Source organism: Ochlerotatus camptorhynchus, unplaced genomic scaffold, assembly GCF_037179485.1.
Source record: "Ochlerotatus camptorhynchus isolate MF236.1 unplaced genomic scaffold, CSIRO-AGI_Acam_v1.1 ptg000007l, whole genome shotgun sequence".
NCBI lineage: Eukaryota > Metazoa > Arthropoda > Insecta > Diptera > Culicidae > Ochlerotatus > Ochlerotatus camptorhynchus.
Genome location: NW_027040499.1, coordinates 1,068,448 through 1,095,670, shown reverse-complemented (window position 1 = coordinate 1,095,670; position 27,223 = coordinate 1,068,448). Strand labels below are relative to the sequence as shown.

The 27,223-nt window shown below is 39.5% G+C and overlaps 1 protein-coding gene across 1 annotated transcript; it reads right to left on the bottom strand.

Moving 5' to 3' along the window:
* Positions 1-1,682: 1,682 nt before the first annotated feature.
* LOC135697226 (uncharacterized) lies at positions 1,683-26,923 on the bottom strand. The gene is made up of 4 exons (XM_065216855.1): positions 26,817-26,923; positions 26,355-26,535; positions 2,583-6,624; positions 1,683-2,517 (listed from the first exon to the last, which is right to left on the bottom strand). The coding sequence occupies exons 1-4, from the start codon at positions 26,871-26,873 to the stop codon at positions 1,869-1,871; spliced, it is 4,929 nt and encodes a 1,642-aa protein (XP_065072927.1). The 5' UTR covers positions 26,874-26,923; the 3' UTR covers positions 1,683-1,868.
* Between the last annotated feature and the right edge of the window lie 300 nt (positions 26,924-27,223).

Below are 27,223 nucleotides of genomic sequence, written 5' to 3'. Positions count from 1 at the left end.
TTGGGGTTTTTTCAAAAATCACTTTGAATTATCCCGCAACTTTCTCAGAGTTTTTAATATTTTCTCTTAGTAATTTCTCCGTTATCTAAGCTTAAGGAATTGTCGTTTGAAAGGTCTAGGAATTCACTCTACAATTCTCTTTCAATTCTAAACCATTCTCCTTACCCGATGACGTTGTTGGTTTGCGTGGGAGTACTTCGGTACGCGTTTAAAGGTTCCTACAGCTTTTGTGCCGTTTTCAAATACTACGCGAGTTTTTTTTTCAGTTTTGAAAAATGTTGCCAAACGATTTGTGCCAACAGCCTAATTTTTTTTAATCAAAAATTGTCGCCTGTCCGGTCTGACATAACACCGACCAACTGATTAATGAACTGTTCGAAATAAAATACATTGCTACATACAATTTAAGCACTCAAACATTCAGTCAAAAGGCCTTCATTTATTCAACAGCCCCCGAACGCTTTCGAAAAGCCGGACCTACAGATGTTCGCCCGTCCAGACACTTGTCCAAGCTCAGTAAACAACACTCCAATTCAGAGACCCATTCATTTTCTTATTTTAACTTAGCTGTCTGACTTTGTATCTGGGCATGAATCGCATGTTAACATGTACCAGCCAATTAATTTCTCTTTCTACTGTTTACTCCTCCGTTTGCAAATTGTTTCAAGGCCATTTGCACTTGCCAAGCCGGCCGCGCCAAGGATAACAAAGGTCCATCGTTTTCCCTCTTTCTCTGGCGTCAACTATCAGAAGAGGTAGCTAGTCTGCGCGGAGAAAATGAATGTTCATCAGAAAACATTGTTTAAATATTAATCATATCGCACCGCTCGCGAGCTGAGTTTCAGTATACATATATTTTTTTTTCAACGAAATAGAAATCAGTTGAACATGCGAACTGGCTGATTGACGGATGGGCCACGTGTGTAGCGGCGAGGGTGTACATTCCATCTGCTGAGTTGTTGTTTTTTTTCATATCGCGAGAATAATTGCTGTTCAGCCGGGCTTGACCATTTCACTTTCTTTCTCGGCGGCCGGCACGTGCCTAAAGAGGTTCGGGAAAAATGGCTGAATTCCTAATGGGAAAAGTCGCGTGGCTCGCGTGTACCGAATGTAATCACACATATTTGTGATTCAAATGGATCCCCCGGATATATTGTGGATTCGGTTATAATGGCACGTTTCCTGGGGCTTTTGTTATGAGCTGAATGGGTTTGAAACAACAACAGCAATGAATTAATATATTTAGCATTTAAGCAAAAGAGCCGTGCAGTCGAGATATGCTTTCGTGGTTTAATTGGAGGTGCAGCTAATTTACTTACCAACTGAAGGGTTTCTTTGCCTCGCAATAACTTCAAAAGACGGCAGGTGTCGCTTTCTTAATACTTGGGGAAGTTTTGTTTATTTTCGCAAAAATTCTGTTTGTGTCGTCCAAAGCGTGTGTATGTCCTATTTTTATACAACAGTTAAAAGATCTTCAATAAATTAAAAGTAGTCTCAATAAATAAGAGTTAAAAATTTTCCAAATGTTTGGGATAGATTGCTCAAAATTGTCCTACGTTTATAATTGAATAATTACATAATCTCTAAATCAGTGATTACCAAACATTCTTCTTGCGTACCCCAATTCTCAAAACAGCTCGCTGCTCAGTCTAACAACCAGCGAGCTTTCATACTAGTAGGGGTACGCGAGAAGCAAGCTTAGGAATCACTACTCACTACTAAATAAATAATCCTAACTGTCCTATCTACAAGTTTACAGATCACTTACAAACGGATCTCAAAACTCAATATCGCACACCCTTCAGTTCCACTCACCACCAGAACTGTTTCCGAAGCCCTAAAACCTCCCTCCGTCATTTCCGCCTCTCTTATCCCGCTGGCGGTGGTCGCAGATTCGTGTCCAAGCTGCTCTTCTTCGGCTTGGTCACTAGCGTTGGTTTGCTGTGTGTGCTTTTCCGATCGACCGGTCCGTTTTTCTTCTTCATTACCGGGCTCATAAATTGACCTTGTGGATTCAGGAACAGCTCCGGATTGAACTCACGGTTAGGTCGACTCAGCTGGTGCTGCTGCTGATGGTGTTGCTGTTGCAGTGGTTGCGAATGATGGTGGTGATGTTGGTGTTGGTGCTGCTGCTGTTGTTGTTGCTGCTGCTGTTGTTGTAGTAGTTGGTTACCAAGCTGTCGGTTCTGCCGCGGAGGTTCACCCCAAGAGGCGTAGTTCATCGAAGTACTGCCGATCGAGTCTATTCCCACGGGTTTTGACTTGAAGTCCTTATGCTTTTGTGGAACCTTGATCTTGAAGTTACTGCTGTCGAAGTTGGCATTATATTTGTAGTTGCTCGCTTCAGATGGTCCATGATGGAAGGTTTGCATGGGGGAGTTGAAAATCTGGGCCGCAGTGGTCATCGTCGGAAGCGACATCCAGTTGGAACCCTTCAGCTTGATGGACGGTTCTTGTGGCTTGACCTGCTGTTGTTGATGTTCAGCCTGAGCCTGAGCTATACCTCCCAACATGTACCTATGAAGAAATAAATAAAAAACTTAAAATTTATCACCCTCCTTCAAGTACCCACAAACACTCACCTCAGCGTATTCATATCGATATTATAGGGATTTGTGATCGGGATACCGTTGATGATCTGTATCGGTGCATCCAGGGCTTCTGGCCCAAGCTTGGCGTCATCGTTGTGGCTCGTGGATACCTTGTTGGCACCACCGAAGCTGATGGAGGCACCCACATTGGCCGAACCTCCCTTGAAAGACGAATACGGAGAAGAAGTTTTCAAATTCTGACTTTCCTTCAGGTTCGTCAGGGAGTTGATGTCGTGATACGTCTGTTGATTAAATTGCAGCTTCGTTTTCTGAGCCGGAATCTGCACTACGGATGGATTACCGAAATTCGATACAGAACTCTTGACCGGAGCAGGTGGATCGTAGTGAAGATATGATTGACCTACATCGATCGCTGAAAGATCCGGTTTATATGGAGCTTTAGTTCCCTTCACCGTCAAGTCCACGCTGTTTCCGAGCTGTTCCTGAAGACTTTCGATCGCAGACTTCAACGGCTTACCTGCAGTGTACGTATTCTTTGGCATCTTCAGGTTGGACGCTGGTCTGTACGAGCTAGAGCTTTGAACCGTCTTCATCGGTTTATACTGACTTGGGTTCATTGGCAGATTGGTGAACTTGGTTGGAGTTGGATTCAACTGAAACTTGTGCTGTGCATTGTTTCCATTTAGAAGCGCCTGAATATCCACTTCTTCAAACGTCTTCTGAGTATCATCCGAGTCTTGTCCCACCACCGGTAACCGTCCTTCATCTTGCAACTGCTTCATATACTTGAGGACAGCATTCTGGACATGCCGCATGTATTCCTGCTTGGTAATCTCCATGGGTCGACCGTGTTTGGAGTTCGGATCAACTACTCTCACCGACGTCTCGCTACCCGATCCCGCACTATCCTTGAACTTGTACGACGGATGAGCAGTGTTCGGTCGGTAGTTGAACTTGCCGGCATTGGGGTTGATGTAGTGATGCTGGACATCGTCATCCAAATCCTCAATCGTTTCTTCGTGGTGATAGTTGTAGTGCTCGTGGGTGACCTCCGGTTCTTCAGTTTCCTTCTCACTGTAGTGATAGTGAATCTCCTGTTTGATTGGTGGTGGGGTTGGCGCTTGAGTGGTTGCCGGTGGTTGCGGTCTAGGCTTTTTCTTGTTATCTTCAATGTGATACAGCACAAAGTACTGATGTTTCTTCGAAGGTTCACCACTCATGTCCATATCCGGGACCTGCTGATCCTGCAACTGATGCTGTTGCTGTAGTGGCTGCTGCTGTAGTGGCTGCTGCTGTAAAGGCAACTGCTGTTGCTGCTTCTGTTGTTGTTGTTGTTGTTGTTGTTGTTGTTGTTGTTGCACATGTTGCTGTTGCAGTTGTTGTTGCTGCAGTTGTTGTTGTTGTTGCAGTTGTTGTTGCTGAGCTAGCTTTAGCATCATCTGCCCGGGATTATTCAAACCAGGTGGAAGGAAGATTGCATTTTTCTTGGACGCCTTGCTCGGGTCGTCCTGCAAAATCACCTCTCCATTGGCGAAGAAGAAATCTTCATCATCATCCGTAACTTCACCCCGCTTATCGCTGATCTGAGGAACAGCTCCCGAATGTTTGAAGTAGTGATCGGAGGGCTCAAATCCACCCTCCATCTCCGTATCGTCAGCCGAACGGTGCGTGTTCCGATAGATGGTGACAGTCTTGATCGGTTTTTTGGAGTACATCACCGGTGGTTTCATTGGCTTTTTTGACTTCATTTTCCCTTCCTTGACGGCTGTCTCCGGGCTGACGAAGAAGTCACCATCCCGCGTGGACGATGGAATACTGTCCCAGTTGAACTTCATTGCATAGTCTTCGGCCAACTTCGTTGAATAGTTGGAACTGAAGTAAGAAGCATCTCCTGGCGTGACTCGATACTCCGACGGGATTTTGGAAGGGTCATTACCGAGCTTGATTTCTGTGCCGTTTGCAAACACGTAATACGTGGTATGCTCCGGATTGGTATAGTATTCAGATTGAGCTTCCTCGGTGGGAGATGGGGAAAACTCGACGGAGGTTGTGCGATTTTGGAAGGGTTTCATGGAGGTGTCCTTGTGTTCGGGGTAGGAAAGCTCGGTTGGCGAAGGTTTCATGTAGATCTTGGTACTGAGGGTCTTGAATGGTGACTCGGATGGGACGATGGTACCGTAGACCTTGGTTGATGGAGTAGGTTCGCTGTATTTGGAAAAGGACTTGGGAGCTTCGCTCATATGCGGAAAATCGAAGGTATCAGGAGTTGGGGACATGGCATATTTTGGGGAGTAGGTGGTCGGGGCAAGAGAGAAGACCTTCGGGTACTCTGGGGAAGCGCTATAGGTTTCCTGAGTCGATGAAGGGATGTAGTTGGGTATGGGTTCGGTCGAAGGATACGCGTGTTTGAAACTGGTTTTGGGATCTTCTAGCTCCGGCATTTTGGTAGGGATGTATTTGGGATAGTTTGGAGCGGTGGGTTTCTGGAAACCGTGACTGGCACTGGAGATTTCTGGATTTGGGTTAGGTTTGAATTTGTATGGATCACCTGGCTGAGGGGCCTTTACCCGGTGGTAGACTTGGTGCGAGCTGGAAGATTCCTGGGTCGGGTACGTGGTGACCTTGGCGTAGCTTGGCGCTGGAGAAGGTTCCTCGTAGTACTTGGGAGGAAGGGAAGGTCCAATTTTAATAACTTCATCCTCCACCTTTGGCCGGGTTGGTTTGTAGGGTTCGGGTTTTGGGATTTCAACGACGTGCGGTTTTGGAAAAGACTTCGGGTAGTTTTCTTCTTTCGAGAACTGTTCGCTGTATTTTGGTTTGTCACTAGGGTATTCAACGTGATGGGGCTTTAGTGAGGGGCCGGCATACTCGAAGTGGTGTGGTCTTGGCGATGGATGATGACGATAGGGTTCATCCTTCATAGTATGCTTTTCTTCATTGAAGGACTTTAGATGGTGATACGGTTTATAGGGCTCGGCAGTGGTGGATATTTCCTTGTGGAATTTGTACTTGTTGGCTTCTTCGGGAGGGTAGCTCTTCGGAGGTTGATATCGGTACGGTTCGACAGATGGTGACGGTTCGGGTTCGAGCTTAACTTCTCTAACGGATGCCTGAGGTAGATAGTACTTATTGAAATGATCCGCAGAGGACGCCTGGTGATGTTTGGTAGGTTGACGTTCGACAGTGTGACGGATTTTCTCCGGGTAGAATTCAGCTGCTTGTTCAATTTGGTGATGGTGGTCGTGGGTCTTATGTTTTGGTTTGTAACGGATTTCTTCGGAGGAAATGTGCTTGTGCTTGTGTTTCTTTTCAACGTAGCCATTTGTGTCTTCGTGGTGGAAGCTGGGTCTGTGGTTGGATGGTGGTTTGACTTTTTGAACATTCAAGACAGAACTGGATCCTTTTGAGTCAGTTTGTGGTAATTGCTGGTATTCCTTGAAACTGCTGCCAGTTTCGTGATGGGTATTGTAGCTGGTGTAGACAGGATCAATAGGCTTGACTTTTTGAATGTAGAGCGTCGAAGCTTGAGTGTCCTGTTGTTTAATGGGATTATGCTTTGGAGACTTGGGTTGATCTTTGGGTTTATCCTTCCAGTAGGGACTGGTGGCTTCGGCTTCTGGCAGCTCAATGTCACTGAATGGGGTTACCGTGTTTACCGGAATCTTGGTGGGCTTGGGTTTCATGTGCTTTGGTCTGTAGTTGACCGGTGCCTGGTATCCAGATGGTGCTGGCTGCTGCTGCTGTGGCTGTGGAGGATGAGCTTTCGATGGAACAGGTTTGCTATAGTGACCCGGAGCAGCTGACGGAAGTGGTGACTTGCTTGGTCCAAAGTGATCGTACTTGACCGTGGTGTACTCGACAAATGAGCTGGCCGGAAGCGGAGTGGAAGCTTTGGCACCGGATCCCTTCATGTAGTGCTCTCGCATTCGAAGTGCTTGCTGGACAAAGTCCTGCGGGGATTGATCCCGATCCGGCTCCTGGTCGGAGTTACGATCAGTTGCACCCCCTTGGTGGATGATGACTTCATCTTCCGGGGAAACGTTGATTATGTACTGGGACTGTTTACCATTTTCTGGAGCAGGTTTGAACGAGATGGAAAAGAGATCATTGTTGGAGGTATTTGTAAAGGAGCTTCTTAACATATAGGTTCAATGGAGTTATCTTTTCAGTTCTTAGTGAGGTTAGTAGCCGAGGAAAATAATAAACAACTTTACACGGCGATAGACCCACTAGTTTGCGTGCGTTAAACGTCACTATTTTTTATAGGAGCTTTAACCATCCTGTGGTCATTCGCCACTGAGTAGTAGTTAGATGTGAGTTTACATATCAATCGGATAACGGTGCGGTTGGTTGGAACTACAAATGGTTTTCTCCAAATAGAGCATTTATAGGCCAAATAAAAATACAATTGAATTTCAGACTCTACCATCTCCGATTTACATGAAACTTTGCATAATTGTTTGATATGGACATTCATTCACATTTGAGTTACAATTTTGTCTCAGACGTCATTTCGATTGGAAGTGACGTTTTCGAGTTATGATTTAATGAAAATATCAAATATGCCATTTTGAAGTTTTTCGCGAGATTAAAAATGGCCGAATGCTAGCTAGCTCAAGTGTGAATGATTGACCATAAAAAATAACTATGCAACGTTTCAGCCAATTGGGAGAAGGTCGCATCAGATCGATTTGGAGTGGAACTGCCCATAGTCCGGTTTAGATTTGCACAGTTTTACAAAAATTCTCGTGATGGTACAAGGTCAAACTTGGACAAGGCCATTGCATATATGGAGTGATTCGTTCAGAATTATCTCCTTACGGGGCGCTAACGTGCACGTTTACTTCTTGAACGAATTGGAATTTGCATCATCTAGAATGTTGCCGTCTATCAAAAAGTTTTCCAGGAATTCAATATGGAAATTTTCGTAATGACGAGGACATTTAGAGGCTGGAAATCCATACCTGCAATCCTGGTTTCCGAAAAAAAGATTCAGATTCAGATGCCTAATAATATGGATATTTTGAGCGTTTTGCCAGCTCTCAACAACGTTAACAAATACGGTTTAAGAAAAAGTATCAAATACCGCATAGTGTTAGAAAATGGTTTTCAGCTTCAACTAGTCAAACCCTTCGTAAAAATATCCATATCGCATGGTTTCAAATGCTTATTCACTGTCTGGAGGTCGCCATCTCTGTCCATAAAGTCCGGTTTACATTAGTTAGAGTCAGCCATCTTGAATTTAAAAATGATGACAGAAATTGATTTTCAGCTTTCAATAAGTGTGCCCATTCAAAATATCCACATGTCATGGTATCAAATGCCTTTTACCTGTTTGGAGGCCAGTAATTTCAAAATTGTGACAGACATCGAATTTCAGCTAGTAGAGCCCTGGGAGGGAGAAGCAGACCAAAAAAAAACGTCAAAAGGAGCCAAAATCAAGCTGTCGCGAACCGTCATTGGGAGCCAAGCACCCAATGATGATTTTCTTACAGTCGAACAAGAATACACAAGGCGGTATTGCAATCTTGCGTAAAGTAATTTGTGTCAAACTGTCCTTTCCAGCAATTTTATTCAATGGGACATCGTTTTTTTTAATTCATTCATTGAATATACACAAATCAATATTTAAAGGTACGAAAATATTGAGTAGCATAATAAAATACAGAACAGAAAAGTACATTTTCTCACTGCACACTGGACAATCTCAAACAATCACTATACGCTCAAAGCAAAACAGGCTATTTTGGTTTGATTTCAATGGCACAAATTTCCATGACAAGTGTACTATCTGCTTCTTCCTCCCAGGTAGAGCCTATTCCAAGAATATCCATATCCATTCGCTGTCTGGAGGGTTGCCGTCTCTGCCCATAATGTCCGGTTTACATTATTGCTGGTTAGTCACCTACTGGCATAAACTGTTTATCAGCATAGTTAAAATAGTTGTCAGCAACTTATTTTTATCAGCACGTCAGATTCAGGCGCTCTTGAATTTGCAAGCTTATGGAACGCGTTGGTAGTAGAAAAAGAGGAAGAACGAATAACGGGTGTTCAATAAAAAATGAGAATGATTTCAGTGCTGTCCAGCGCTCTTGTGAGAGCATCGCGGCTAAGTTGCATCGTACGGCTGACCAGGGCCCCTTCTCCAATATTCATTGACGTTTTTTTGAAGAATAAACATTATGTTTTTAATAAAAAATACTGAATTCGTTGAAATTTTTTTTACTAGCTATATGACTGAAAAAAATTTCATGTTTCATTGAACACCCCTTAGAAGTACATCGTCCACTTTTTGGGAGCAAATTTTTCAAAATTTTGATCTCAACTTCCAAATGGGTAGTTCCATACCAAATGTCAAAACAAAAATGTTTGACTCGACTTCTCAGATTTGCATGGAACATTCAATAATTATTTATTTGTATCGACCATTGCCGACCATCTTGCAAGTTTTTTTATTCAAAATAGCGCATATGATTTTAGGGTGAGGGGTAATTCCTGTCAGTGTTTTTCAAACGTTTGTAGTTTCGGATGGGTTAATCACATTCATGTATGCGTATTTTTCTTTTAGAGCGCATTCAAATGTCAACACGGCTTGCAAGTTCGTTTTGAATTTTCATTCGTTTCAGACTCGTGGTAAACGGCGCCGGTGGTGTAGTGGTAAGCGTGATTACCTCTCACCCCAGAAGGCCTGGGTTCAATCCCAGTCGGCGCCGCCGGGATGTTCTGAGGCATAACATCTCTGATCACGCCTTCCTTCGGATGGGAAGTAAAGCCGTTGGTCCCCGGTTCATGAGTTGATGGGTCGATATGTAGGGTCCAGGTGTGGGAGCTGCCTTCCTGGCACGTCGGTAGCATTGGTGCTCAGCACGGAAAACAAGATCGACGGAAAAAAACAAACCAAAGGAAAAAAAAAAGACTCGTGGTAATCATGAACGCAAAATGGGAACTGCTGAAGCAAGTCCGGTGATTGTGAAATTCTGTTTTCGGACGATAAAATGTTCCTGCTACAGGATCACCACAACCAGCAAAATGATCGGGTATATGCAGCATATCTTTCTGATATTTCTCGTGACAAACTGGCTGTTCAAAGGTTCCAGAATGTTTCCAGGGTGATGGTTTGGGGATGTTTCCCTAAAATTGTGAAGGTTCCATTGGTGTTCATTGAACCTGGTATTGTTACATCGATAATGTTTTGAGGAACCATTTGCTTCCTTTCGTCTAGAAACACTACAAGAATGCACCATACTGCTTCCAACAAGACTCTGCACCGTCCCACGAGGCAAAAGCTTCATAGGCTTGGTGTGAGGTATATTTTCCGGATTTGATTTCGCCGAAAGAGTGAAAGCTCTCGAATTCTATGCATTTGGCTACATGCTAGGCAAACTAAGCAATACCAAGGGACTAACCGTGGAAACTTTTAATCAACGTTTGCTGAAAATATGGGATAAAATGCCTCAAGATGTCTGTCGTGCGTGCCAGCTGTAACGCTTTTCAAAGACGCATGCGGCTGGCAATTAAGCTAAAGTGAGAAAGATTTGAACCGGACTAAGTCAAGACAAATGTTATAGATGTACCAATCAGGAAATACACTGAACATTAAAATTCATAAAAGCTTCTCATTTTTATGACCATATACTTTACTGACAGGAATTAACTCACCCTGAGCATTTTTTTAAATCGTAGCATGAAAGCGTCCCTTTTAAGCGAAATGAAGTCTGAGACAAAGTTGAAGTTAAAAATGTAGTCTTTGTTGGGAAAAATTTAACGGCATATATTTTTTGTAATTTTGAGTACAAATACAAAAAGTGTTTGGATATTTTAGAAAATCTATTGAATAATGATTTATTTTTTAATATTGATAACTTTGAACTCCTAAAAAATGCCAAAAATCGCCACTATTCATTTCATATTTTAGAAAATTTATTTTTATTGTTCACAATAACAATAATAACTGTATCTCAGTATACAACATTCAAAATATGCGAAAAGCTTTAAAAAATATATGAAAATCGATAACAATTTAATTTCATAAATTAATAAACCTTTTTGTGAATCTTTCATTGGAAAGGCCCTTTTTGTTAAGCCGTTGTGCTTGTCATCAGATATGGTACGCCCTTTGCTAAGCCTTTTCGAAACGTTAAAAAAAATGAAAACAAATCATCGGCCCTGCCTCAAGCAGTAGGGCCTAGGTTTGGTTTGAAAATTTTTGATCATCGGCCCTTCTACGTCACTAGGTTTATAAATGAAATGAAATAAATGAGTGGTTGGCCGTTTTAGCGTGCGGACTCGAAAAATTTCATTGATCGGCTGATTCTAAAATTGAGTTAATTTCAATGATTTTTCTCGATTAGGCGGAACTTTCCTACGCGATTAGTAGCTAACAAGCGGTGCTAAAAAAAGGTATCAAAACCCGATTTGTTTACGTGTTGGACATAGGCCCATTTCAAATGTTACTCGAGAATTGTTTGCAGGCTGGTTACAGACAAAACTTCAAACAGTTTTATTGTTGTTGTTTGCCGTTACTGATCACCCATTATCAGCGAATCCAAACCCATAAAGCAACCAACGATAAAGTCAATACGCTTACTACCAATACAACGATAAACGCTCCCTGTAATAAAGCTTGATCAGAGTTGTAGAAGGATGATGATATAGTGCTTTCCTGCTTTGTTGCAACATACACGGTTGCGGACTAGACTGGCCCACATTTATATGGGGAAATTTTTTTATAATTTTTTTCAACGGGCCAACCCCTAGATTTGTGCCGTCAGGTGAGAAAACCACTCTCTGAAAATTTTGGCTTACTACGATGTAACACGAGCTGGCGCTTTTGATTTAAAATTTATATGGGGATATTGCTTGAAATGTATGGAAACATAACATTCCTTCACTCTGTCGTGCATAGAACTGGTTCAGCAAACTCGATTAAGCTCAGAATTTCAGCACACGTAGCTTAAAATATTAGGAACAACTTTGCTCAACACAGCATCACGTTTCAAGTTAGTATTATGGAGATATTAATTAAATATGTACATTCTGCTCGTATATAGCAACAAAATACAGACAGCTTATACAACGTATCAACTAGATTGCCACTAAAAATTAAAGTTTATATTTTCCACAGGCCAACATCCAGCCTCGTGTCTTTTAATGCGACAACCACTCTCTGAACGTTTCAGCACTTTTTGACGCTACACGGGTTGGCGCTTTTGGTTTAATGTTCATATAGGAGATTTGATTGAAATTTTAATATACAAAATGCTCATATACATTCAAAAGCGAATATCTCTATTAAACTAACTGGATTCATGTTGAAATCTTGAGTAAAGTTGTTACACATTGATTGAACTACAAGTTTTGAAAATTTGAATCAAATCGATAATAAGGACACCTTTTTATGATCGATAGAGTGTAGGAGAGTCATTTTTTCACGTTTTCATCCAAATTCCCCATACAAAATTCAAACCAAAAGCGCCAGCTCGTGTTACATCCGAATGAGCTGAGAGTGGTTTTCTCACCTAATGGCACAAATCTAGGGGTTGGCCCGTGGAAAATTAGAACTTTTATTTTTGTGGGCCAGTCTATTGTGGACATAGCTCGATCGAAATCGAGAAAAGACATATAAAAAAAAAATTCCCATTTACACACACGTGTGCATCATCTTCGGTGTTACTTCGTGAAGCAGATTGCGAACAATTTGGTCGTTTCCTTCTACCGGCCCGAGCAAGCTTTATTGCAAAGGCAGTTTGTCATGAAAAAAGGAAAGAAGATTATAGTATCTAGCGTTTAGAATCATAAGTGCCTATAACTGCGATGATCGATTTTCTCTTCGCATTACCACAGTTCAGTGAACCAATCTTCCGAAATTATTACAATACAGTGTAGCGAACGTTTGTATTAGCTAGCAAAACCAAGATCAAACGTACCGAGAAATGTTAATCCAGCCAAGTTATTCACAAAAGAGAAAAATCGATCATGGCAGTTAGGTTCTTATGGTTCTGAACGCTAGATATCATTATTACTTTCCATAACTGACATGGTGTTATCATTCAGCTCGTTGATCGCTTGTCATTTTGTCATTTTGAGATAATTTTTAATTCCTTGTCCATTATTATTTGGCTCGTATGTCTTATGTAATTTTCTCATGATAAATACCATTTGAATTTATCGGCAATCTACTCTGCTGGACAAAGTATCGTAATTCCATTGTGAGTGAGTGATTATACTTATGAGTATTCCAAACGCTGGAATTAACTCATGTTTCTCAAAGACGACAGAACTAATTTTAGAGCCACAGTTGCCAGGTAGGTATGCAGGACTTATTGTATGCTTTTGAACTGCAGTCAGCACTACTGCTTCCAATTCATTATTTCGCGTTAAGTTTATGGAGCTGATAATTCATTGATTGATGTTTGTGATGAATACTACGTATAGTAGGCGTGGGTTTGCACTGAAAATATATTTTCGTTAATTGTCTCACGTTCGTTTCGTAAAAATGAGTTTCATAGATAAAACCATTTTTTCGTTAATTAAGCGAAACATTCGTATTGCACGTCGTTCGATGTAAAGCCAATATTGCGCAAAGTTCGTACAATACAAGAACCGTTTTTCGTACGAACGTATACACTGCTAACGAAAAATTTTCGGCATTTGTGAACAAACAAAATCATTCGTACATACTAGCTATTGTACGCGCGATATTCGTAAACATTACGAATGCACTCGTTGTTGTTATAATTGGATTCGTTTGTGGCACGAATGCAGAAGTAATCAAACTATTAGTGGCTAGTGAGTAGGATTGTCTAATTGATGGTTGATATCAGAAATATGTACCTCGATTCGATAGACATATTTAAGGATTATTTCCAAAACGAGTGGTTCGCTGTCCAAGATGGGGTAAGTAATTTATAAACGTATAGTATACACCTGTGATCTAATATTCTCTTTCTATCATATAAAGAGCATGACGATCGTTTCTCAAACGAAAAGGCGGTAAAGTTTCATCGGAAAATGACTGGCAAACTTAATGATGATCAAGTGCTACCTGGCCAACAACCTGGACTTCCTCCATTCTATATGCACTATCGAATACTTCATTCCCCCATCGAGGATCGAGATTCTGGACCCTGCTTGATTTTCACATGTCACAGGATTACAGCTTCGGGAATGGTTCAATATTAAAACTAAAAGTTTTATGTGAGCTAGTGTAAAAAAAAACCTATTTTTGAACGCAATTTGTTCTGTTGTTTTGTATGTGTACGGATGTTTCGTACTATATTTTATTATTATATTTTAGATACGAATATTTATTTCGTATTAATTTCATGGAACATTCGTAATGAGTGTGGAAACGTTTAGTAAAATACAAGAATTACGAGCTATATCATTTTGCGAATTTTAACGAATCTAGCTTCTTATATGGTACGAATTTATTTCGTTGCAGAAAACAACGAATGGTTTGATGGGGTAAACGAACGCATTCATAGTATAAACGAAATTTCACGAAACGATCATTCTCTAGCTAATAAATCATCACACTAAAGCTTCATGTTAGCATTTCCAACCAACTCCAAGAATAATCATTTAGTGATGCTATTTTACTGATTTTTATGGAACCGGTCAATAATAGAAACAAAATTTATCCAGCAGCTGTTTTAAATTAAACGTTTAGGCGTTATCCTTAGAGACAATAATCCAGAAAGAAGAGTGGTCCAATTATTGAACATTATTATTTTTTTTCTGTAAATTTAACATTGTTGATAGATGTATTGTAATTGATCGTTAGATAAAAGAATAACTAACATTTTCCTGAAAAGATTACTTAATTTAATTTAATTTTGAGCTAGTAATAGCTTAGCTGAAAAATTAAGAAATCACCTGAAATCATATGCACAATGCCACCGATATTTATATATGTTTTATCACAATATTTATAATACTGAGTATCAAAAACAAATTTATTATCATTCAACAATTGTTCACTGATCATACACTAATCCAGTCAATAAGGTTTTAACTGGCTGTTCGGTAAAAGTTTAAAAATCTGTGGGAAATTCAAAAATGAGAAATTCAGAACTTGTACATAAGGGAATTTACGTATTCTAATCAATCTAAGCAGCGTCCGGACTTCTATTAGCAAAAACAATAAAATTTCTGACCAAAGCACGCTACTGACATCTGGCTCCGTGTTCGCGGGAAATATTTAGTTAAGCCATGAACCCGCATGCAAAAGTTTTGAATTGGTTTGTGTCTGATCTATTCTGGACAAATTATTTTTATCTAGATCAATAAATCCTATTGGTTTGGATCACTGCACATTTAAATCGGCCGTTTACGATTTTCGGGCATAAGTCAGAATTAAGTGTCATGTCGGTTTGTCGGTGATTTATCTGCTGCTTGCTGTTGTATCAATTTCAATCGACAGAATTGATCAAAACGGGTTGAACACGTTTTTACAACGCTCCAAACTTCTCAGGTGAGTGTGACTATTGTCGTTAGTCTCTTTTTCTTCGGCACCCTTTCCATTTGAACTGCTTGTTAACCAGCAGTTCTTCTATCGGCAACTCAAAATCAGCCGTATTTTGTAGTGTGTATATTTCATTTAAAGGAAAATCTGGCATAACAGGATTGCTCAGTCGTAAAAATGTAATCAGAATGAAGCTGAAAGGGTAAGGAATCGGTTGAAAACATTCAACAAAGAGTTTTGATGGGAAAATACAGTGAAATTAACGTTTAAATTTCGGTTGCCGAAAACAGTCAATGGGTGCCGAAGCCATAATATACCCTACTTAGTTCTGTTCCCATTTAATGATAATTTTAACTACTTTTTCACACTTTTTTTTTAATTTTAACGACTTTTTCAGCAGTTAAAAACTGCAATTAAAAAATCCCGACTCCTGTAAAATAATCTAAGTGTGCATGATCGGTACACGTTGTGGTCATGGATAAATGCTGTACAATAAACAATGTGAAGTGTGCAACAATCGGAAAACTACTCTACTACATTGCTGAATTTCGACCTGGGTCCATATCAATGCGAAAGCATGTATTTACACAGAATATAGGGTTACGGTATGTAATGTGGGTCTAGTCCTTTCATTCGGCCTATCACGCAAATAAATAATTAATTAAGGAATATTACACAAAAAATAAGGAAAATATTGATCACTGATGATTGATAAATGTGTACCACACACAAATCAATTTATATCACAACATTTCAATACATTTTCAGCTCTCGTAAGTAATAAAACTGGTTGAGAATATCACTCTGTTCGGAGTTTTTAGCCGCCATGACTTCTAAGGTTAAGATGGGAAGGTTGCACTGACGATCATCAAATGGCCTGATTATGGCATTTATTGAATGGAATTACCTGATAATACACACTAGACGTAAAACTCACAGTTACTGTTTGAATATTTTATGTTTATTTTAATTGTTTAACAACGTTTTCACAAGTAAATCATGGACCCAACTTTAGGGACACATTTCTTTTCTATGTTCCTAACTTTGGCCCATGAAATTCATTTGACAGCATATAGCAATAAGAGTAACGTCAACAATGTGGTTTGCATTTGGATGATAAGGAACGAACAGGAAGGGAGATTTTTTCTGCCAAATCTGTATAATGAACATCACAATGTTTTGATTTAGATATTCTGCGGTCGAAAGACGATAAGCGAAATTTTTAATTTTTAATTTTTAACTTGAGTGATTTAATGTAGTTTTCGTAAAATTTTCTCTAAGAAATGTTTTGAGGAATGAAGAGTATTAAGTTAACAGTGATAGTGATAAAAAAAAATACATAAGAAAACGTTACCAAGAGCGTTTTTTTTGAGAATCAAACAGGATAGGACGAAGTTGCATCCATAAATAGACCCAATTTGGGGACAATAGACCGATATTACATACATTTCCCTGGTGAGTTTTTGTCTTAAAAAAAGTAAGTTTTTCAACTTTTTGCGGTTCCTGATAGCAAACGACATGATAAGCATATCTAAGCATACCATTTAGCAGTAGAATATCGTTTGCAGGTAAATTAATTGATGAGTTATGATTAAAAACGTAATCTATGGCTGCATATTAGACCGAGGTTAGGGACGTATACCCTATATGTCTCAGGATAATTGAGTGAGAGATTGAGAGAGTACTGGAACATATGGTGTGTGATGAGAAATGAGCAAATACACAAACCTTTCTTCTGAGGATGTAATCTTTGCTATCAAATTCGTTCGAAGCATTTACCTTTACGCGGCAGATGACGCGATTGTACGTGCCTTATAGCGTTCGTATGAGAAAATGGAAGAGTTGCCAGTGTTCTTGATTTGTTGTCTTCGCTTTTAGGGACACTTCATGTGTAACTTTATAAATATTCTTACGGGTCATGCCTACCTGCAAAGTTTCAAAAAATCGATGTTTTTTTTTATTACATAAATTGAAAGTGTATATATTTAAGATTATTTTCTCAAAATTTTAAATTGATTCGATAAAAATTTACGAAGTTCCCAACTAACAATTTTCACAATATGATCGCTTTACTCATTTCATTTATACAGCCTCAAGCTGTATTGAAATGTTATACAATATGACGAAACCTTTATTCAACCTCTTAACAAGCAAATATGGCGAACTTAGTCAGCTATGTATGGCTGTTGGGACGGTTGGGACAAGCTCTTATTTCATATCCATGTACGCTTCTATACAGCTGTTATCCTGCTGTTTAGTAGTGTGTGAACTTGAAAGGCGCTTATTCAACCTTTTACCGATTATCCAATAATCACTATACAGCTTTCTCTTGAAGCTGGATTAAATATTGTTTCCCTTTTTAAGTTTATTTTACTGCGAATCAAATTGATCGAAATTAGTTTTAAGCACACCACTAAATTATTTACCTCCGGTACCTGAAATCGAACTTGAGGCGACCGCATTGGCAAAAATTGACCCTACCTACTTAAATACACCAACACATTGATCTGACGTAAAATAATCTACATGCCCTTCTACAACAAGGTCGCTGAAAAGAGGCTTTATATTAATGCACATGACTCACTTTTCTCGACTAGTTAATTCAGCTTTATGCAGGGGAAAGGTTGAAAAACTGAACACGAAACCTAGATAACCTTGAAAATGCTTCCAAAGTAGCGCTAACACAGCTTATTAGCTGAGTACAAGTTGTTTAGTTGTTGAAAAAGCACTCTTGATGTTTAAGTTATTCAGCAAGAGTGGTTGGTTGTGCAGAAGCCATCAAATGCCTCTTGCCTCTTGTTTTTGAGACAGTCACCATGCAAGAGGAGCGTAGGAAAAAAATCGTCACCTGGAAAATCCATCGTGGTCCGCGTTCTAGCTAGCTAAAGTGTTGACGATGAATCGGAAGCCTCAAAGTAAACGCCGGATTACAAACATAGAGGTAACTCTAAGACTAGAAGGTCCCGAAGAATCGTGCTCAACTTTTTGGCTCAGATCTGGTACTCTCTTCGGTCCCAAGCTAATCGATGCACCCCTCGGAACATAGGAAAATCCACGAGCCCCTCAATTTATCTGTCAAACTTTCATAGCGAAAGAAAAAAAAATAGTGTAGTACTAGAATTTCAACTAGAATGGGGCACGTTAATCGATTTGCTTGGGACCATTAGGCTAATCAAGTAGTGGGCCAATTTCAAATCGTTAGTTTCCACCGGTTGGTACAACTGCCAACCGTCAGCTCCGTGGAAAGGTCGTGAGGTCAATCAGCAGCTACCCAGGTATGTCCGATCGCTATTTGAGTAAAAAGTATGATGCCTCCCGTAGCAAAGTGCAGCGAATTCGCTAGCGCGAAAGCTTACGGGCATACCACGCCAGTAAGCAACCAAATCGATCACTCAAGCAGAATACCGTAGCTAGAATCCGTGCTCGAAGGCTGTAATACAACCTGCTAACCAAGTTCGGTGGGTACATACTTATGGTTGATGAAACCAATGGAAAGGCTGGCTTCGGACAGCTTCCAGGACCAACATTTTACAAAACGAAGGCTCGATGTGGTGTCCCTGGCAGATTCAAATTTGTTTTTTGGGGATAAATTCTCAGGCAAATATTTGATGTGGCAGGGAATTTGCAGCTGCGGCCCGAAGACAAGGTTTTTTCTCTGAGAAAATGATGAATTAGGAGGTTTACAAAACCGAATTCTCCAGAAGCGAATTTTGCCTACCGCCGCGAAGTGCAACAATGGTACAATGACAACGGAGTTCAGTTTGATCCGAAAACCATCAATCCGCCCAATTGTCCCCAATTCAGGCCCATTGAAAACTACTGGGCAAGTATGAAGAGGAAACTGAAGGTAAAAGGTGCGGTCATCAAACCAAAAGCTCATACGAAAAATTGGTGGGATAAAATCGCCAAAACAGTGGACGAGACCATTGTGTGCCACTTGATGGGTCGTATTAAGTGAAAATTTCGAGAATTCCTTCGAAACCGCGACGAATAATTCGTTTCGTATTTTTTTTCTTAAAATATAAGGAATAGTATGCACTTGAGTGAAACCCGTTTTCAAATCCGAAATAGACCAAAATGATGTTGTTCCATTACTAAGTGGGCCATGCTTTATGAACAAAACACATTTGCTTGTTTTTTTTTGAGTTTACGCCCAACAAACAATCGCCTATTGAAGAAACGACTTCTTGACGATTTTATTCAAGTGCATGCTTAATACTACTTGTACAATTTTTAATAATAACTTCTGTTCAGGCTTTGTTCACACAAATCTGGAGAATTTATTCAACCACAACATTGTGTTGGTTAAGGTATGTTGAAAAGCTTTTATTCGACATCTATGAGTTGTTACAGGGCTTATTCGATCAAATCTAGATAAACATTTCAAATGGTCCTATCTGCATTTATCGATTCTCTTCGTCGACTTTCTCTTTCGTTAATGACTCAGCTGTAAAACCTTTCCCTGTTGTATTTGACGTTTTGGACGCAAGATAAGATCTTCCTAAGAGATGAATCAGCCAATGGATAAAAATCTCGTAAATAAAGATTAAAACAAAAAGATCTTCCTTTATCAAACCATGTGGTTAATAGAGCGCAAAACCTGTTTGCATAGCAGTGGTTATCAAAAGAGAAAGTCGATGAAGAGAATCGATCAAAACAGATAGGACCGTTTGAATTGTTCATCGAGAAATGTTTTATTATTCAGCGTTTATTGGACATTTTTACTTCCTTTAAACAGCTATGATGTATACGCTTGATTATCATGTAAAGTAACGTTTAAATTAGACACTATTATACATTTATTAAACGATTATTAAACTGCAGTAAAATTAACCCGAAAATAAAGAACGGTACAGACAGACAAAGTTGTCTTTTCTTTAGTGATTGTTTTCATTATTTCTGACGAAGCACGGCACACCACACAGATACTAGAAAATTTATTAAATACATATATACATTTCCGTTGCAAGAGTTTCGAACCTTGTACCTTCCCGATCAACAGCCGCTTGCCTTGTCATCTGAGCTATCCTAGAATTCATCGTATGGGCTGCTCAATGTTCAATAAAAGCTTGCTTGAAACTGAATATAACGGCGCCGGTGGTGTAGTGGTAAGCGTGATTACCTCTCACCCCAGAAGGCCTGGGTTCAATCCCAGTCGGCGCCGCCGGGATGTTCTGAGGCATAACATCTCTGATCACGCCTTCCTTCGGATGGGAAGTAAAGCCGTTGGTCCCCGGTTCATGAGTTGATGGGTCGATAGGTAGGGTCCAGGTGTGGGAGCTGCCTTCCTGGCACGTCGGTAGCATTGGTGCTCAGCACGGAAAACAAGATCAATGGAAAAAACAAACCAAAGGAAAAAAAAAAAAAAAATAAACTGAATACCTATCAGCACTCCCAATCGTCCCAAGGTCCAGTGGGAATCATTAATCATTCATACATGAGACCAATTCTACCTCTTTACCTCTCAAATTTCTATGCAAAGGATGCTGGGTTATCTATTAAACTAAATCAATGAATTTGTTGTCATATCCCAAGTAGCATTTCTTGTTTTATTGCACTCTATTAGTGGTTATTGAGATCAATTTCATAAAACCGCCAATAAAATTAATAGGTCCAGCACAACCTTTTGATAACCGCTATAAGATCGTCATACATCTTAGTGGACCACTCTTGATAAGGTTTATAAAGCATGTTTGAGAATCACAATAAAGCTGTCTTAAAACCTTTTGTCAGGAAGCCTCATACTCTACAAAAGGTTTTCATAGCCTCTATAAGAGTAATATTGTATCCAAGCAGTTTTATTACGCTTTGGTGAAAATCAGTTATAAAGCCAATTTAATTTTTATTGGCTTCAAAGCAACCGCCATAAATTAGCTTGTTGTTGTTCTGTTCTGCTGAAACTTTTTTTCCAAATGGAAATCTTTAGCGGTAAAAATATGTTTGAGTGTTGGTGTCAAGATCACCATGCCATCAATTTTGTTTCATGGCGACATTAGTGAAAATTTTAAAGAAAATATATGACTTTTTAGAAGTTCCAAAACATATGCGCTTGAAATGTTATCGTGTATATTGAGATAATATGAGCGTTAAATAAATGCGCCTCCAAAATAATTCAAGTTAACAAAAAAGATTGTTTCAGAAATCAAATGAATTTGATGGAATTACCTTAATTTTACAGAAAATTGATCTCAATACATAAATTCATACCAATGCACACTGGAAATCATTTCGGATCTCTTATTTAGCCATTATTTTATTGAAATTTCTTGGATTTTATTCCAAGGCTAATGGCATTTTCATAATGACAATATGGCGACAGAGGACAGCAGGCAAGAAAAACACCAAGCGCAATTTCTTAAAATGTCTAATGCTTACATTGCACACTGGGTCAGGAATGCAACCTAGCGGATCAAAATTAATAACTCCGAAACGAAGCATTTCCGCGACTTGGTGTTCGGCAAAATTTCTCGTCATAATAAGGACCATCTATTGACATAAACAAATAGTTCAAAACTCTTCCGCAAAGATGGTGCCACAATCTAACTTCTTTCTCTGACGTTTTGGAGACTTGATGTTTTGGGCAAAGTTGTTTATCTTGACAAAATAAACAGCTATTTCAAAGACGTTAAATTTCCACTGTCTACTGGTTCCAAGTTATATGGAGTTAAAAAAATGTCGAAAATATGGTTTTTTTCTGTATCGGTTTTTTTTTGCTTACAGCTTTAGCATCTTTTATTATTCTCTTATGCAAATACATTAAATAAATAGCTTTTGTGAAGAAACATACTGGATTAAGCTTCAAATTTCAAGGATATTGTTGAAAAAACGAGAAAAAAAAAACACTTTTTGAACATTAATATCTCCCAAAGCGCAAAAAATCGCAACTTTCTCTTTCGTTGATAACTTATTCACAGAACCGTTTCTTGATGTGTTTGTCGTATTGGATGCTAGATAAAAGCTTCTTTTATCGATTTATGTGCTGAAAATACCTGGGAATGTCTTTACATGACCGTGGGGATGCAAAGAGAAAGTTGACGAAGCGAATCTGTCAATATTACTTAGAACCTAATGCAATGTTCAGCTTGAATTCATTTTTTTATTTGAGGGCAAATGTAAAGGATGATACGGTCAAAATTTGGTCAAGGGAAAACGCGTGTAAATCGGTGAAATCGTTTATTTAAAAAATCAAATTAAATTTCTTTTTCAAGTTCAATTAGTATAAAATTCAGGAAAAATATTCAGTTAGGCTTCCGCTTTTCCAAATCCGAATTGCCGGGCCTTACGCTTGACCCCTGCCATCAGATTTTGTACAGCCACCTTGTCCACCTTCTTCGCCGCAGAAAGCCAGTTTGCCTTGAACTGCTGCTCGCCCTTAGCAGTTTTTTTGGTCTTCTTTAGGTTCCGCTTGACAATAGCCCAGTATTTCTCAATTGGGCGGAGCTCTGGCGTGTTGGGAGGGTTCTTGTCCTTGGGAACCACCTGCACGTTGTTGGCGGCGTACCACTCCATGGCTTTTTTACCGTAATGGCAAGATGCCAAATCCGGCCAAAACAGTACGGAACAACCGTGTTTCTTCAGGAAAGGCAGCAGACGTTTATTCAAACACTCTTTCACGTAAATTTCTTGGTTGACAGTCCCGGAAGCTATGAAAATGCTGCTTTTCAAGCCACAGGTACAGATGGCTTGCCAAACCAGATATTTCTTTGCGAACTTTGACAGTTTCATGTGCTTGAAAACATTTGCTACCTTTCCCCTTCCTTTTGCCGTATAAAACTCCTGTCCCGGAAGCTGCTTGTAGTCGGCTTTGACGTAGGTTTCGTCGTCCATTACCACGCAGTCAAACTTCGTCAGCATCGTCGTGTACAGCCTCCGGGATTGCGCTTTGGCCGTCGTATTTTGTTTATCATCGCGATTTGGAGTCACTACCTTCTTGTAAGTCGATAGTCCGGCTCGTTTTTTGGCTCGATGCACGGTTGTAGACGATACACCCAGCTTATTTGCGGCATCTCGGAGAGAGAGGTTAGGGTTTCGCTTGAAACTACCGGCAACTCTCTTTGTCGTCTCAGCGGCTTCCGGTTTTCGATTTCCCCCCGATCCAGACTTCCTGGCTGTCGACAAACGTTCCCCAAACACTTTAATTACATTTGTAACGGTTGATTTGGCAACTTTTAGCGATTTTGCCAACTTTGCGTGCGAGTAGCTCGGATTTTCGCGATGCGCGAGCAAAATTTTGATACGCTGCTCTTCTTGCTTGGACGGCATTTTGACAACTGAAGAGTGAATTCCAAAATCAAAATAGGAGCAACATTCTACACACACACACCTTCAAAATGAGGGGTGTTCAGGTTTTTTAAATGCAAAATTGAAAGAAATACGTCAAGTTGATATTGACCAAATTTTGACCGTATCACCCTTTATATTCCTATTCTACGGGTGCAACCCATGAATTTTACAAACATTTAGAAAAGTTTTGAATGGTACATTAACCTTTATGAAAAGTTATGCGTGATTTCAACCTTTTTGCCCTAGGACTGTCACCATTTCGACCAAGATTCGACCGTGTCACCCCGTGTATATGCGAGCGAGACGTATACACGAAATGTTTTCATGCTCATGCTAACAATTTTGTTGATTTTATTTGCGCTCCGCTTGGAAGTACCGGAAAGTTTTGATTCTTTTCTATGTTGTAAAAATAAACCACCTATTTACATTTCTGACAAGTCGCAACTGAATGCTTATAATTGTTTTAAAATAACTGTTTCATCGCCAACTAGTTTTATTGCGCTTATTTATAAAGCAACGAAAGGATTATTTTTTTGGTTTTATAAGGGCAATTTATATTACTTTTTTGTATACTTCAAAGCAATCATAAAACCTTTCATAAGTGAAAATAGCATAAGCATCAGTTGGTTTTTTAATTAGCTTTATAGGGGTTTTGTAGATAGCTATAAGAATGTTTCATGACTTGCATTGTATATGACCGTCATAAAGCTGTAGGTAATGGTTGCAGCTGCAATAAAACCTTTATAAATTTGGAATATAGCCAAGTAGCTCTAGATTTGTTACTTGGGATGTGATCGATGATTATGATTTAGAACACAAATAAAAAAAAGGTTGACCTTGGGATTGAACTCGCGACCTTCTACTTGGAAAGCGGAAACGGTAACCACTACTCTACTGATTGCGTCTAGTTGTTAGACTGAACCAGTGTTTTGGAATAATGAATACGTCGTTTCTAAAGCATTTACAAAGCATGCAATTAAAACCTGAACGCATAGTGGTATAAGAGCTATTTTGCTGACTGTATTCACCTTTATACAGCAATATTGTAAAGCAATGCAATGAAATCTAATAAATAATACAGCTACAAAACATTTGTAAGACGTCTAATAAATCATTTTATTAAATCAATTGAAAACAGTCGAATTAAAGCGTCAATATATACGCAAATTACACTTATTCAGTTTGTTATTAGATCAATCTGGTTCTGAATCAGATGAACCAGTACATGAGCGGGTCGGTTTTCATCTCTTTTTGCCAGTGGTGGCGGGGGGGGGGGACACCCCTCACCATCCCTCTCCAAAGGGGGAGTTTGGTAAAGAGAGATGAAAAAACCGATTTGTACCTTCCTTAAAAGTTGTCCTAGCTCGCTATTCTAATATCTATATACAATCTTCACACTGCCGTACTCTAACGGAACTATCAACTCTATGCTTTCATCTACTCCATCTATCGTATAAAAATTACCACTACAGTCTGTTATTTGAAATTAGCATCTTCAACTATGTAAATCGTTGACTTCACGTAGAAGTAATACTAAAAAACATATAGTCAAAGTAACAAAAGTTTGATATGTCTTGAAGTTAAGTTATAGACACTTATGCTTCACTTTTGTACCTTAAGTAACAATACTGTAATTGTACTGGATGTCTCAGTCTACTGGGAATGGAAACGGTTAAAAACGGTTGCTCGACGTGTTTGTCCGTATTTATTTGGCCTTTTACAAGGGATAAACGTCCACCGTTTTATGATATTTACAAATTGCCATGAAAAAGGCCAAATAAATACCCAGTTTCTCAATAAACTGATAAAGCCAATACAATTCCTGTACAACAATACCAGTCGCATAACTATCCAATTACTAAGTATCCATTTTGGAATTATCATAGGTTACATGTACCAGTCATGGATATACCTATTATCGTGTGTTCCAATTTTGGCTTATTGGAATCCCATAGGCCATAATTGGAAAACACCATAATTGGATCGTATGGCCATAACTGGCACATGTATGTTCTACTGGATCTTCTCAGAGATGATTTAACCTTACAATTAGAAGTGTTTCCTTGCGATAAAGACAAGAATGTCAATTGTATCAAACCTGGATACTTCATCATTCATCATAAAGACTAATGGACTGTTACAACATGCACTAAACTAAGCACAAGAAATGTACTACAATAGATCGAATTACTGGTCGGTCGTAAAGGATTTATGTTCCAAACAAAGGAAAAAAACAGTTCCTTAAATGGTTTTATAAAAACACAACCGAACTCAAATCGAACTAAATAAATTAATTTATTTTACACACGAAAATCTACATAATAAACTGAAATCCCCATTATCCTTTAATACATCATATGATGGACCGTCAGAATAAAATCATATTCAACATAAGAATTCAGTTTATAAACAAGGTAGTTGATGTTGCATTAAATTTAATTCAATCTGAAAACAGGCAAAAATGTCTAATCTTTTGTTAAATTGCCTCTTGAACAAATGGTCCAGTAAAGGAAATGTTAAAATGTGCTCTTATTTGGACCCTTTGTTAATTTGGCAGCTCCCGTCGTAATTTATATAGAACTGTATTGTCTCCTTGTTTTGACAAATCCATGAATCCGATGCAGATGAGTTGTAAAAGATGTCTTCCGATGGAGTTTATAGGTAAATCGCTCCAATTGATGTGCAAAATTAAATTAATCCGTAAGCGGTCCACTAAAGGGAAAGGGTCCATAAACAGCCAATTTACCCTATGACGGACTTCCAAAAGTAATTAATTCATAGCTGTTTTATGAAGATGTGGATCCTGAGATGTCTCAGAATTTAATTCTCCAAGCAAACCTTATAGGGTCTCTAAAATACGTCTTAAGACAGCTTTAATTACAAAGTTTTTTTTAATCATTTTGGAGTAACTAAAAGCTTCGCTAAAAGTACGATCTGCAAAGAAAACTCAACATTCATGCTGCTTACTAAAATTTAACGACAAGAGATAACTCCATGAACCAGTCAAGAAACTCATTTGCTCCAGCTACTTATGCGATTAGTGTCGGACTTACCGGTGGTCTTGGCGAATATGCGATTCGAAGTCCAGGGAGAAATCTCAGAATCAGATGCTATTTGGTCAACATAGTAAACCTGTTCTGAAGGCTCGTCCTCATCATACCTTTTGGGTCTATGCTTGTTATGGTGGCTGCTGCTGCTTTTACTGCTTTCGGGTTTGATTCCACACACCAGGGACTTTGAACGGAAGGAGAAATAATCACAATTAGAATCATGGCTGCACAATCGATCGATCATTCACTCTGGGTATAAGCACTAATGGAATCATCCTATTCCAAACACTTGCTAGATTTCTGTAATGTCCTTGTTTTGTCCTTATATTTGGCTGTTTCACTTTAGTTAACCCCACCCAAACCACGCTAACATCTTTTTGGTAGCACAGTTCATCAACCAGATCTTCACCGGTCACCGAAAATCGATCACAAAACCCACCAAACCCATCCCCGTTGATCACTCACAATTAGGCTTATCAATAGCACCACGCGTACGGCAAAATCGGATCTCGGCATCATCATGCTCGTATTATGCTTTCGGGGCTGTAACAACGCCCTACCGGATTACCGGATTGAAACGGACTGGTAGGATGGCCACCATGGGCCCTAGCTTTTATATATAGACTTGCGAGCGTGCGCACGGATTCACTCATGTGTACCACGTGTTGACTGCGCCCGCCGAAAAAGGAGTCTCGAGTGGGTGGATGTTGATGCTTGTCTGTATGAGTATGCGTGGGTGGAAAAGTGATAACGAAATGAAAATTCGAAAAAAATAAATACGCTGTAAACGAATGCGAAACTGAACACCCTACAGACACCTTCGCATTGAACTTGTACGGTGGCGGCGGCGGCGCTGTGCTGGTTAGTGGTGA